General features: G+C 39.2%; 2 protein-coding genes across 2 annotated transcripts; one reads left to right on the forward strand and one right to left on the reverse strand.

Moving 5' to 3' along the window:
- Positions 1-1617: 1617 nt before the first annotated feature.
- LOC125177839 lies at positions 1618-3186 on the forward strand. The gene is made up of 2 exons (XM_047880337.1): positions 1618-1774; positions 2255-3186. The coding sequence occupies exon 2, from the start codon at positions 2703-2705 to the stop codon at positions 3135-3137; it is 435 nt and encodes a 144-aa protein (XP_047736293.1). The 5' UTR covers positions 1618-1774; positions 2255-2702; the 3' UTR covers positions 3138-3186.
- Positions 3187-7492: 4306 nt separating this feature from the next.
- Positions 7493-10287, reverse strand: LOC108670790. Its single transcript, XM_018158283.2, has 5 exons — positions 10163-10287; positions 9858-9961; positions 8786-8892; positions 8040-8168; positions 7493-7826 (listed from the first exon to the last, which is right to left on the reverse strand). Exons 1-5 carry the CDS (start codon positions 10216-10218, stop codon positions 7782-7784), a joined length of 441 nt encoding a protein of 146 aa, XP_018013772.1. The 5' UTR covers positions 10219-10287; the 3' UTR covers positions 7493-7781.
- Between the last annotated feature and the right edge of the window lie 4662 nt (positions 10288-14949).

Consider the following 14949-nt stretch of genomic DNA (forward strand, 5'->3'; position numbering starts at 1 on the left):
GATTATTGCAGCTGAGGTTTTGGCCATACCTCGCCATATGTGTGAACGTGCTGTTGGAAACTTCCGAGAACAACTCCAACAGTGTGATGCAGCTAACAAACCCCATCTTCCTGATATTGTTTTCAAAACATAAGTATTTTAAATGGTATGTTATGCTAATCATGAGGAAAATAAACTTTCTTCTTTATGTACCTCCATTACTCTTTTATTTCGCCTCAAAACTGTTCAATCAGTTCTATCCCACCCTATATAAGCTGGCTAACACATTTAAATTGTATATTGTAATTAATATATAACAAATAGTCAAATAGTTAGACTACTTATAGCCTTATAAGAATTAGCTAAGCTGCCAGCTACGTACAATGTATTGCACTCTTGATGCCTCTGTACTTATTTCTGTTGAAATGAATACTCCATTTATTGGAACCTAATACACACTAAAGGCAACAAGTTTATATACCAATTTGTCATTCATAGTACATTTATACTAAACCATGAATAACAATACCTCAATATAAATTAAAGACTGCCACTCAATATTTTTAAATATATGAAAAAATCAAAAAAATCAAAAAAATCATGATTTTTTTATAAAAAAATAAAGTGATTGAATCACATGATTTAATCATTTTGATTTAATCATTGCCAACCCTGATTTGAACACTAACAAATTTCATATTGCAAACTATTGACTGAAACTGAATTTTTTCATAAAATAGCTTATATTTTTTATAAACTGAGTGATCTTGCAGGTTTGATGTTGAAATAATCATAACTTCACTTCAAGACACTATAGGAAGAATTTTTGAGCTGTGAATCATTTTCAGAGATATGAATCTAAATTTCTTATCTGCTACTCAGTTGTTGTCTTGTAGATATAGGGCCAAACTTGATAATATAACTGTTGCATGCATTTTTTCTTCATTACAAGGAAAATTATGGGTTAATATAATCTTATTTTCTGTTGATCACTGAGGCATATGATTGTTTGATTACTGAAATGACGGAAATAATTGAGTCAATGATCAAATGTATATGCCATTTCAATTTGAATTCAGTTAAAATTTTGGCAGATACAAATAGTAGGATTTCAGATTCAACAATTATCAATACCAACAATTATATATGTTGATATAATGATTCTATAACTTCTTACATGTAGCCCCTAATTCCATTATTACTTAAAAAAAAACTTTTTTTTGCAGGTTACCACTAATCCTAAATAGGTGTGAACAGGAATTGTCCGACCTTAAATCCTAATCTGGCCTTTAATCTCTAAATATGTCTAATCATATCAAGTTTCTTTAGAAGTTGAGGCTAATGACCTTACTTTTCTTCATGTAAAAAGTTTACATCATGCCAAGTGCTCATCAATAGTTATTAACCTCATGAAGTGTCTCACCGCCTGACTTTTCTCATGATTTCATTTACTGTACTCCATTACAGATCAGAGTCACTCAAGACTAAAATCCAACTTTTGAAGTGTCGTGAAGAATGCATTTTTTATTTAGGCAACAACAATAAAAAGTTATATGTTCCTAAGGAACATGAATTGCTTCACAGTAGCTAAATGCATGACCTTTGCTATAATTCCCCCCAAAAATAGCTTCTGATCTGCTACTTGTTACTTGTTATTACAGCTATTTTTGCAAGTTGAGACGGTTGCTCCAACCTCGACGGTGATGATGGATTGAGCGGTTCAGCTATTGGTCCTACCTGTCTCGACTTTCACTCCTTCGGGAGCAGCCGGACCAAGTAAACACCTTGACAAGCAGTAAGTTGATTGTGAATTTGATGTGCAATGTAATCTGTGCAACACATGATCAGTTATTAAATTGTATTTGTCATTACCATTATATTATTAAAAATATGTCTAACCAATATTCAACGCTCCTTTCAATAATCACCTAGTCGTAGCAGCCTTGCTGACATTTGTTAGCAAGGCCAAATTGTCCTTAGGTGAAGCTGCACAACTCCAAGAAGTATTTCAGCTATTTCAAAGATGCCATAAACAGGAGTGACTTTACCATAAATTGGCATGAGTTCGTCTTGCAAAAAGATGGGTTTTGCATCATTGATTGCATCAGTCAGATTGTGTTGAACAGAGTGGCAGTACTATAAAAAGTTCAGTATAGGACTCATAATTCACAGCGATCCCAGTAAAGTTTTGAGCTGAAATCCGGTCATGCACCTTACTTACAATAGCTTTAATAGTGACCTGTAAAGTGATTTGACCATTTAAAAATATTTTCAGGTGAGGGCGCAACGTTGAAGCTGACTGACTGGGGCTTGGCCCGGTATACCTGGTAGCCAGGGGTCATCCTACCGCCCCATCTTCAGCATATGTCCAGCAGTCAAGTTCCTGGACTCACACGTGGACGACCTCACGATCTTCGTGTCTTCCTCGATTCCTGACGCTGCGGAGCTGACCTCGCTGGGCTTCTTCGGGGCGTCTCCGACTGGTCTACCTCCAAGAAACTGGCAGTAGCACCGTGCAAGTCATTCGTCACGTTCATCCCAACTGACACCCACCAATCCCGCTCACCCCCTTCCGCCACTATCTGCAACGGCAGTATCCCTCTAGAGAGTCTAGATAAAACTCCAAAAATTCTAGGCGCACCTCGGATACCCACTACACGTCTTCACCACACGTCAGAGCCACAGCCACTAGAGCGGTGGGCTCTCTACGTATCCTAAAAGCCATGGCTGGCACCAAAGGAGGTTTATCCAAGGAGGACCTCATCGCCACCTACCGGATAATCACGCGCCAGATCCTCGACTGCGCTGCCCCACCACCGATTGCATCAGAAGAGGCCTCGCTTCCTTGCCCCCACCGCACTGCTCTATCCCAGCTCCGCTCGGGATACTGTAGTTCCCTGGAGTACTACACCTTAATTCAGGGTCGGACGCTCCCCCAGCAGCACCTGCCCGGAAAGCAGGGACCCCCTCCAGTCCGTCCAGCACGGCTTTACCTGCCCCTCCTTCCCTCGTCCCTCAGCGTCTCGTCATTGTGGGAGAGTCCCGAAGAGGCGGCGGCGTTCCTGGCCACCCTTTATATTTCTGCCTTCGCCCATCTCCCTCCTTTTCCGGTACCTCTCCCTCGGCCACCACCAGAGCCTCCACCCCTGCTAGCGTGATGCCGGTGCCAGGAACAACAACTGGGGCTTGGGAGCTTCGTGAGCCACATTCAAACCATGATTACCGCCCACCGGTGAGCTCACTGCACTTGCTACAGCTGGGTCAACCAAAGTGTCACGCAGTCCTTCCGTCCTACAATCTTGAAATTGTCTTCCGAATTTCAACTCACTGCATCAAAAAATTATGTAATGAAGTGGTACTGGTCAGTGCGTCGAAATTGAACCTTGTCAACACAACAATTCATTCTTGATAAACATCAAATGCTTTCGGTGAATACTAGAAAATACTAAAAAATTATATTGGTTAATATTTAGAAAACTCTTCTCACTATTTAGTTAAATTGACAGTGCCTGGAAAGTTATTCAATATCAAGATTATGATGATTGAGGTTAAAATATAATTTAGCCATACGGCCCTAGTTTAATAAGAACCTTATTTTAATTTGTTATACATCTTACTCGCTCCTACTGTGTAAATAAATTTCATATGTTACAAATAACTGTGATTGATTATTTAGGAACAAATTTGATATTGAATTGAAGGAAATCAGTTGATCAGAAAGAATTTGACACTTGTCACTGTTTTTTTGTGGTTGAGTTTCTTATATATATCTGCAATTTTACAAGCATTTCTTTAATAATCGGAATTTTATGACGCAAACGTAACATTTTTATTTCTCAAGTTTGCTTGACGTCTCCCTGATGAGTTAATAAAGTTTGTGTTGATGAAGTTTTTCGATGAGTTCATAAAGTTTGTTGATGATTTGATGAAGTTTGTTATCAATTTCATTGTGATAAAGTTTGAAACTCGATCCTTCATGCCATACTTTGAATCCTAAATTAAATCAAAGTGTATTACAAACACGAGCCACATGTTTTTACTGTCAAGAGTTATTATCGGTGCTAAATTTTTACGACTGCACGAACTTATTTTTCGATGAAACCTATTATTATTTCCTATTTTTTGTCTACTTCATCTCATGTCATAGTTTGCTTCTATGTTTCAACTTTTTTAACGAATAACTGCTTTGAGTAACCACCATGATTAACCTGTTGAATTGTATTCAGAAGACTGATACAGGTTAATAATTTATGGAGTTGTGACAGCGTGTACAGTATGTTTCTTGCACACGCGTGGATTTGATTTCTGCGTCGTATGTAATGTGAATTTTATAAGAGTAAATTGTTTTATATTGATCTGATTTTAATTCAACTTTCGTTCAGTTATAGGAAATTTATTATATTCGTACAGTAAAGTGTAAAAACTGCTAATATTCAGCAATCGATTTATGCAGATTCGGCAACGATTAATATAGATTCAACGTAGATCAATGATGATTCAACATAGATTAATGCAGATTCGGCTTCAGCTACTGTATATTCGACATCGTTCGATGCAGATTATTCGACTCGACAAATTATCGGGAGCAGAAACTTTGAAGATCTTCACAGAATCGGCATAGAATTCTCCTCTTTAATCGGTGCTGCGCCCCGCGACATTGCCCCTGTAATTATCGACTCCAAATTGAGTTTTGCCTTCGCCGATCGAGCAGGAATCTGCATCAATATTCTTGATCGAACCACATCAATCTCCGTCGATCGATCAAGACTTGATTGACTGGGCTCCCTTCGGTTCAAGTCGCGAGGCAAATTCGTCATTGTTCTTACTCAAAAATCCAAGACTGAAAACTCGGCCCTTAATTCCAGTGACGATGATTGAGATGCGTGGTTGCAATCGCTGTTAGTCACCGCATTGCTGCTATGGCATGCGCCGCAAGAATATATATGAAGTTGAATTTCTACGCATTACTTTGTTCAGAAAATTTTAAATGTTATTATGATGCATTTATGCTTTCCAATTTCGTGTCTCGTTACAATTTTGCATTTCTGCTTTCCTCGTGTTACGTTTCAGTGGCTCGTATTGTTTGCTGGCTGAAGTTCATGTCTCTCGAATCCTGGTTGTCTTTTTTAATTTGCTCTATTATTTTTGTTTATATATGTGTTATTAATAGCTTTTTCACTCGTTCATATCAAGCTTTATAGAACTCATAATAAACGAATATTATTATCTTTTGTTCAGTCCAAATTATACTTCAGAAAAAAAATTAAAAGTGAAATTTTATCGAGTCAAGTCTTGGTTCGATCAAATAAAGTCTAAGACAAAATTTCTTCTTCTTCGAAATGGATTAAAGACAACATCTAACGTTTCTCGTCAACGCTCAGTTGTATAAAATTATCTTGACTTTGATATTTCCAGTTGGAAGTTTATTGTTTGGGTTTGAGTTAGTTTTGATTTCATTTGGCCGGCTACAGTTTCCCAACATTTCTTCCAATGGTGTGGGCAACCTTCCGCATTTCTTCAAATCCACCTTTGAAGATATAAGCTAACTTCAACTTTTAGTCAGATTCAGAGACGGCCTATGAGTCAGATTTCTTACGACCGCCAGCTACGCCACACCTTTACGCTTTGTCCTCCACGTTTACGTTATATGGAGTGAGAATTTCAGCTTGGATCTCGTCTGAGGTGGCGGCCTCGAGGAGCAGGGACGATCTGGGAACTGCGGCATCGGCTCGTCTTCTCACGGAGGACGGGTCACTGCGAGAGCTGAGAGGACCGGATGCTGCAGGTTGGTTGTCCATCGCTAAGGCTCAGGGTGTTGTGGCAACTTGTAGCTCCGGCCGGTTTCCTTTTTGGATGACCGTCTCCCCTTCACTGCTCTCAACCTATAAACAATAAAACCCTCCTTGTCTTTCAACTGAATCTATATATTTCGTGGAATGCCAATTTGTTTCTCTCATTTTAAGATGACCATAAAATTTTAGGAGCATAGCTGTCAGGTTCGTAAATTTAAGCATTTGATAATGCTTCGGACCCTAATCTTCAGCTTGTTCTAATTTTCTATTTTGGCTTTAGTTTCCTTAACATCAGTTGGCTTTTATTTTGACAAGATGGGTGGCACGGAACTTAGCACGTCAGTTTCTCTGTGCTACCTGGTTGGCTTGCGCTGGCCAGGGGAAGCTCTAGCTCCCGGTTTACTGATAACTTCCACCCGGCAGCGGCTCGGTCCTGTTCACTATTCTTAAGATTATTTTTGTGTTCCCATGAACACTGTGCAGAAATAAAAATACTTTAATCTTAGACGTTTCCTTCCATCTTTCTTTGTCGTAATAAAATTTTTCTTCCACTGAAAAGGGAGGTCACGCTAAACTTAAGTTTTGTACTCCAATCAATTGATGTATTGGATAAGTAAAACATAATCAAGTGTTGTATTGGATAAGACGCAATCGATTGTTATATCGGATAAGTTAAACACAAACAATTGTCGTACTGGATAAGTAATACACCATCAATTGTTGTATTGGATAAGGAAAACAATCAATTGTTGTATTGGATAAGTAAAACACATCAATTGTTGTATTGAATAAGTAAAACACAATCAATTGGTTCATTGGATAATTAAAACATATGGGGTAAGTAAAACGGATGAGGAGTCCCCTGGGTGTCATTCTTGCTAACTTCTACATGACCGAATTGAGAAACAAGATCTTTAAACTAACACACATTTAAAACTTAATTTTCTCCGAGATATCGACTACCGCTTCACAGTCGCCGATTCCGTTGCGTCCTTCTTACAACTCCATAGCAGATACAATAACCACAACAGTATCAACTACACATCATTGGAAAAAACGTACGCCACGTTCTATTCTCTAGATTTTCTATTTTATATTCACTTACTTGCTGCTATGGTATCGGGCGGCTAAAAATAATATTGTAACTTTTTCGTTAATTTCCATTGTTTTAAGTGTAAACATCATCTAGGTTGGAGACTTGGAGGTAACCAACTCATGAAAGAGTAAGGGTTAATCAGCACTTGAGAGGATAAGGGTAAGTTACCCCTAATCCTCTATGAATTCTCTCTATGAATACCCCTTATCTCTAATGAATTCGAGGGGGGCTTTAAATGACTATAAAGTATAAACGATGGGCGGAGACAAATCCCTCTCCAGCTGGAATTGGTTGAGATGTCATCCTCTCTAGACTGTGATTGGTTGATAAGATTGTGATGTCATAATCTCCAGACTGTGATCGGCTGTGGGATCAAGATATCTTCCTATCCAGCTAGACTGGGATTGGTTAGGCGATGGCCTATCCAATATGCAATGATTTTTTGGTCATTTGAAACTCCTCTAGAATTCCACTATGGGGGTAACCAAGGCTTGGGTGGGTAATGGGTAAACAATACTCGGGAGGGAAAGAGAGTAACCAATACAAGAGAGGGTAATGGGTAGGCAAGGCTTGAGAGGGCAACGAGTAAGCAACACTTGAAAGGGTAAGAAAACTCAACTTCTTGCATTTCATGGATTATATTCCCGTCCCATCAATATATATTGTTTCTCAAAACAATTCCTTACATTATGAACGCGTGGACAATATAGGCACACTTAATTTAGAAACTCGTTCTGATATTAATGTTGATTTCAGTCGTGTTCCCTATGAGTTCAGTTCGCCGTGTTCTAGGTGAGTTCTGTTTGCCGTGTTCTGTATAAGTTCAGTACGCCGTGTTCCGGGTGAGTTTTGTTTGCGAGTTCTGGTGCGTTCTGTTTGCCGTGTTCCGTGAGATTTTTTTTCTTTCGGTTGCCTCAAAGTTGTAATTTTCCATTTAGGCACCAGACGAACCGATAATACTGGAAAACAGGACACGAAACATCAGCATCAAACATTCGCAGATACAACAAATTGTACTCTCGCATGGCATGGATTTGAGTCAGAGGTGTAGTCACGCCATACATTGCATCGAGTCTCTGATGGACTCGATAAGCAATATATGTTAAAAAAATGATTTGAAGTTGGTCTGAAGAATGTTAAAAAAAATTAAAAACAAAGTAATCATTCCTTACGTTCAAGTATTTCATGGTGGAGTTCTTGCAAAGCTTGTACGCGGTTGAGAACTTGACGTCCGAGTTGCACTTGTCCTGCAACGTTGTTTTCTGGAAAGCAGCGTCATCGAAGGAGCCGTCGACTTTGAGCTGTTGAAGATAGAATAGGATGCGATAAGTTAATGGAGAAAAGGAAGTCTTGGAAAAGAAGAGATCTTTTTCTCATATGAGGGTTCATGTGTAGTAATATATTATAGGAACAGAAAAAAATTAAATTGTGGATAAATCTAGATCGTTACGCTTCATGCAAGCAAGTGATAATAGATGAATCACAAGAATGTGTCATAAGAAAAGAAACAAATTATCAAGTCCCCCACAACATTGAATATTAGCTTTGAATGAATTGCTATGGTGACACCAACTGATTTCCTTTGAGATACTGTAACTCGAGTTATCTGCTTATTGCAAATGACTTATATTCATGTTTCTTTTTGGAGTGCTGAATGTAGGATAATATCACACCAGCACCAATTTTTGAGAAAAAATTATGCAAATTCAGACCGTATACAATATAATAAGATTTTTCCTTTCGATGCACATCCATTCCCACTCCAATGACCGTTGGCCTCATTAAAGGGACTGGACATATAAGGTGTGAAAAAGATTTACGTCCCAACGCATTTTATTGCAAGCTAACAACCGTGAAATAAATAATAAAACCAAAATTTTGAACACTGAACTCATATTCAGCTCGCCAAGATACTCACAAGTCCTGATGCTTTTAAGATGCATTTCATGTAATCGAACACAATCGGATCACAGACTTCAACATTGTACATCGACATCGTACCAGAATACCATCGGCAGTTTTCGACTGTTGAGAGAGGATTAAGTAAGATAACAGTGCGAAGTTATTCTCTTTCATTTCATAACCTAACAATAATGCAGCAGAAAGGAAAGATAGTATGCAGCCTTCAATAAAATTACTTTCCGCAATATTTTATGACGTAAATGGTGGCTGACAACGACAAAAAGAGTGTCAGAAGGGATGCGTTGGCTGGTATCATGCGAGTCGTCATTTACGGAGCCAAGCTAGGGTGTGAGCGGGACAATCATGTACCTCAGGAGGATAAGATAAAGAAACATGTTCCAGCGCAGCGTTGAGCGTAGAATGAACTGTGCGTAAATAACGTAATAATTTGTTGCTTATCTTGTGGGAAAATTTTCCTAAGGGAAGAGAGACGACATACACTAGGCTGTTCATGTTTGTTCTTTGCTAAATTTGCTCATTGTTGTCGTTGGTTTATGTTGTATTCAGTTTCGTTTCATAATTAAGTAAGCAGTTCCAGATGGGGTAGGAGGAATCATGAACCAGCATTCATTCTAGTCACATCTCCAGTCTATTGACGTAAATTTCATTTAGTCATTATCTCCTCCCAACGAGGAGTTCACTTATCATGTATGCACCTGGTCAAGCCTCGAGTTCAGTTAATTAACTTCAACCGGCATAAGAAGTTCCTTATATTCTACCTGTATTCCTAATTACTGCTTCACAATCGCCAATTTTTCCTTCCAGTATCTGGGATTCATCGGGGCAACGGCTTTCATTATATTTTTCACTGCTGAATTCGCTACCTCTCTTTTGAGATCATTGTCCGTTCTGGATAATCAACTCCTCGTTCATTCTTATTTTAAGTCCTGCAAAATATGAATTTCTAATTCAGCTGGCTCATCATACTGTCCATATAAATTTTCATTTAACATTCGTTTAATATTATTTGCATTATTTTCGTCCTATTGTGCGAGTTAGTTATATTTTCAGACAATCTATGACCTTACTTGCGTTGTACGAGTCCCACGCCATCCGGTAGTTGCAAGTCCTACCTATCTTCTCCAGACTTCTGTCCACAGATGTCAGGGCCAATTCACAAGAGGAGGGGACACTGCAACAAAAACATACATTGTATATTTTTATTTTAATTTGCATTAGAGGAAACGTAAAATTTTGCATAATCATTCGAAATTAAGTTGGCCCTGTTTTTCAATGAAGTTTTAGAACATTGTCAATTTTTTTAGACGTAAAATAGTCACAAACGTCATCGTGAGCGCAACTATCTACTGCACTGTGACCGCGCTACACTTACGTCTGGGCCGACACGGACGCCGCGGCCACGACGAGAAGCAAGAAACCTCGATTCATCTTCTGCTTCGGGATATGCCGTGGGTCAGAGAGACAGAACAGGATATGCTTGGGGTCCCGGTGCTGTTGTTTCACTGTTGCAGTGTTGGCACGAGACGAGCAGTTTAATATACCTGCTGTTCGTTGGTTCAGGTGCACTGAGAATAAATTCGCAGCCAACCTCCACGCGCTGCTTTGATAATGCATTTTGTTCAAGGTTGCAACCAGTGCAGTCATCGAATAGTGATTAGGCAATGATGCTTGTTTTTTTCAAGAATGATGGAACATAAGAAAGAACTGTCTATAGTTTTTTCGGTTTTCTTGATAATATACTCGCTGAATTTTTCCTTGTTGCTTCCGACTGGAGCCGAGGCTGTTCGATGGAGGCCCTGAATTTCAATATTCATGTTCTGACATGCACTGTAAATGCGACGGGGGTGTGAGCCGCTCTTACTTCAGCGCCAGCCAGACCAACCGAACTTTAACCGCGCGTGGAAGGGAACTTTGTATTTTCGACACTTCATTGATAACGATCGAAGACACTGGTGGATACTGATGATACAGAGCAAATACAGAAGCAAGAAAAAAACGAACTAGTGAATGGCACACACTGAATTAACTGACCCTGATAACTGAGTTAGTTTCAGTAAAACTTGGTAAAAGGAACAGTGAAAACGGTAAAGGGTACAGCAAAAATTCGGTTGGTCCGAAGTAAGAGCGGCTGGCATCACGCTTTCTACGAAATTTATCAAATAAAACATATATTCACGACACTAATCGATCCAGCCAGTAACGGAGTTGCTGAAAGGGTTAATCGAACCATTAAAATTGGTTGTAAATTTTTCTCGTCATGCTAAAGTGGGATGACACTCTACTACTCGCGGCAATAACGTATAACGATATTTTTTATATGTCTAGTAACAGACTGCATAATCTAACGCACTATTTTTTATATATTAAACCATTGACCTCATTGAAGTATACATGTACACTCATGGTTTATACAAGGTCCCAGAAGGATTACTAGAATTTGAAACATGAACGAACACCAGGGGCCACGACTATAAACTAAGAAAACTGCGCTGCAACTTATCCACGCAACAACATTTCTTCTCGCTTCGAGTCACCGACATGTGGAACAGCCTCCACGATTACATCATTGACGCTCCAAGTATAAACGCGTTCATGAAGAGACTAGAAAAAGCTATGGAAACATATTTGTTCAGACTTGAAATGCCCAACACTATATCGAACCCGGTAGAAGTCTAGTAGCTATTTCAAACTATCGTCAGTCATGAAAAATCCGGTCAAAGAAAATGCTTTTGGTTCTTCTGTGAACAAATCACGAAAAGATCGGAGACAGGCCACATCAGGCCTACTCTTCAGCGCCGACATCACTATGTTATGTTATTTTATATTATGTTATGTTATATTATGTTATGTTATGTTAGATTATGTCATGTTATGCTATGTTATTTTGTGTTATGTTATGTTATGTTATCTTATGATGATGTTGATTATCTTGCTGGCAGACTTGAAGGTCAATATTCCGATAAAACTATCATTAAAGTATTTTAGTTCCTTATTAGTATTCCTAAGAATATTTGCTCGTTGAGATGCTAATGACATCTGCGACCTCGACTGCCGGAGCGACACAATCGAACTTCATTAGTTCGAGAATTTTAATGCAATGCATTTGCCCCGAGTTATCAACTAACAAACACGCGTGGTCATTATTGCAAGAATAATTATGAACGCAATCGCTTGATGGCGCCGATGTACTTAATCACCGCCCACATGCAAGCCGTGTTTGCTCGTTGAGATGCTACCCAGTTAAAATTTTGAGCCGAGACCGGCGCCGGGTTTAGCCGGGCTGGTCGCGCTTTAGCAGGATGGAGCCGTGAAACTATAACCGGCCATCTATCCCTAAAACTGCGCTGCGCCATGGCTGATACAGAGACAAAATTCTAGCAGCTCGGCAGAGACGGTACTCTGCGCTGTTTTAGCGCTGGTACTTGGGATTGCCCGGCAGGGAATTTTTTAAATCGTTGTTGACAAACGGTGACGCGTAACTGCCGCGTACACTGCCAGAGCCGCCCCAGAGCAGGCGTTGGGCAGATTTGAGCAGGTGGTGCTCAGTAAGGGCTGCGTGACGGCAGGACAGAGCACACCTGGGCAGGTACTCAGAAGCTAATTAGCGCTGATACGCGGCTGGCGATATCGTCTCTAAAGCGGACATTTCTGCTCTATCGCTGCTCTGTCGCGTCTCTACGCCGGCTCTGCAGCCGGCGACGGCCTGCTCTATTCCCTGCCCTAAATTTTAACTGGGTAATGACATCTGCGACCTTGACTGCAGGAGGAAGTCAATCGAACTTCATTGGTCCGAGTATTTCAATGCAATGCATTTGTCCTGAGTTATCAACTAACAAACACGCGTGGTCATTACGACAGTTAACTAATGATTCTCCTCAGGCATCAACAAATGTGAGCTTCAGTTTGTTTGAACGTGTGAGTCAATGGGCTTAATAATTTTTGGTCGCCTTTCATATTCCTTTAATCTTTTCTCATTATTTATTATTTTCATCAATGATGAAAATATCGTTATATCATAAGTGCGATTCTCCGGGTGTGGCACAGACCGCTAAGGTGTGAGAAATTCATTATTCTACACCGTCAATTTGTACAGATATTCTAGGTTTCCTTCATTAATTCATTTTTTTGATTTCATTTGTAGAATTAGTGGGAATTAGAATCCAGGATTCTGGAGCCGATGGAGAGGGAGTCGGTCAAAGTCAGAAGCTAGACACGTCACCAAGTCCAGTCTCTGCAATATCGTATTCCGTATCATCAATATAATGGAGTCAGCAATAATTTTACCGTATTCAGCAAGAAGTGTGACCCTTAAGTATCAATATACTGTATTAGGCAAGAATTTTACCGTATTCAACAAGAAGTGCGACTCTAATGGATCAATATACCGTATTCCGTTTCATTAACATTGCAAAAGTCATCAAAGAGATTCACCATCTGAGCAACACCGAGCATCATGCGGACATGGTAGTATGTCCAGCAGCTATTGCAAATACGCGTCATTTTTGAGAAGATCTGGTCAAAAGGCCAGTTTTTAGATCTCCTCTAAACAAGTCACGGGAAGAACAAAAATCAGCAACAGGCCATGGGCCCACTACTTTATTTATTGGAGAAATTTCATGTGAACCCCCGATGGCACGAGGAAAAGCTCCGCATTTAACTGAAATTTTTTTAGCTACTTACAGTACATATATACATACCGCCGACATATATATTCTGGCTGTTAAGAGTTAGCAGGAGTATCGACAAAGCGGCAACTGTTCAATACACCAACGTCTAAATATCTCTAAATCGTTTCTATTATCCTTCTTCAATATATTTTGGTTCGTATGACTGGCGTTTACTTCTCGGTAAATTAGTATATTTGCATTTTCTACGTCGAATTTCTAAGTAATTTCTACATAAATGTGAAGTTGGATGGCGGTTAAGGCTCAAATCTTCAACGTAATTAAAATTTAGTATTCAGATCTCAACGTGCAAATAAACTGTTTAAAAATTTGTCAAGATTTATTATGTAAATACATTAGTGTATCTGCACATGCGGCGTGGCCCCTACCGTGCTAGCAACTATCAGTTGCTTAAACCAAATCTCAAGTTTATTCTTCTTCTCCGCAGCATTAAAACCTAACACTATTCTTTCGGTCGTAACATTCAGCTTCCCACCCCGAGTAGGGCAACATGGGGCAGCGCCCCCCCTTTTTTAAACTACATTTTGGATGAAGTTTTAATTTATACGAGGTGGTTCTTTCTTTTGTTCATAGGTACAACTAATGAGGAATGTATGATGTGAACTAGACGCCTATAGAGTTATTCAATTTTTTATGAAACACTATTTTGTAAAAAGTGTCAAAATGGGCCCATTGCCCTACCCCTGGGGCAATGGGCTTGGGGCAAGGCACCCACCCTTTGTACCTTTACCGCAATTGCATATATTTCGTTTAAAAATGATAAAACAATACTTTGCAGTCAAAAATAAGAAAATTTAATAAAAAAGCATGACATTCATTCATTTATTAACAACTCAAAAACTCATATCCTTAACTTGAAAAAAATAGACTCGTGGCTTAAAAAATTGATCACTGACGTGAAGAAAAATATTTCATTGACGTAAAAATATATATCCTTAACTTGAAAAATATATCCTTGCGATAAAAAATTCGTCCTTGAAATGGAAAAATGTATCCTTGACTAGAAAAAATATATTTAGTTGATCAGAAGAAAACTTCGTTCCAGTTTCATCCATAATCCAGATAATAATGTGCAGAGAATACGTACCTAATCATGATTTCAGCCAACACCATAAAAACTCATCAACTTTTGGCTCATTGGTGTTGACTGAAATCAACTTTTGGCAAGGCAAGAGTCGATAACTCGATAAGGGTCATAAATATCTCGAGGAGTTCTTACAAAAATACGCATAACTAGAAACTAAACCTGCTGCCCTGAAGCGGCAAATCAAAACATCATGCAATATGAAGTGTAATTTGTAATTCAAAAAGCTAGTCATAGTTTTGTAAAGGTCATTGAGACAAATCTAATGATGTATAACACAAGACTTCACCATGGGCGCTTTGCCTCGTGACACGCGTGGGCCTGTTGCCCCACTAGGTATCATTTCATTTAATATTGTGTCAACATTTTGTTTTAAAAGCTAGTAGTCTA

Source organism: Hyalella azteca, unplaced genomic scaffold, assembly GCF_000764305.2.
Source record: "Hyalella azteca isolate HAZT.00-mixed unplaced genomic scaffold, Hazt_2.0.2 contig5219, whole genome shotgun sequence".
NCBI classification, from domain to species: Eukaryota; Metazoa; Arthropoda; class Malacostraca; order Amphipoda; family Hyalellidae; genus Hyalella; species Hyalella azteca.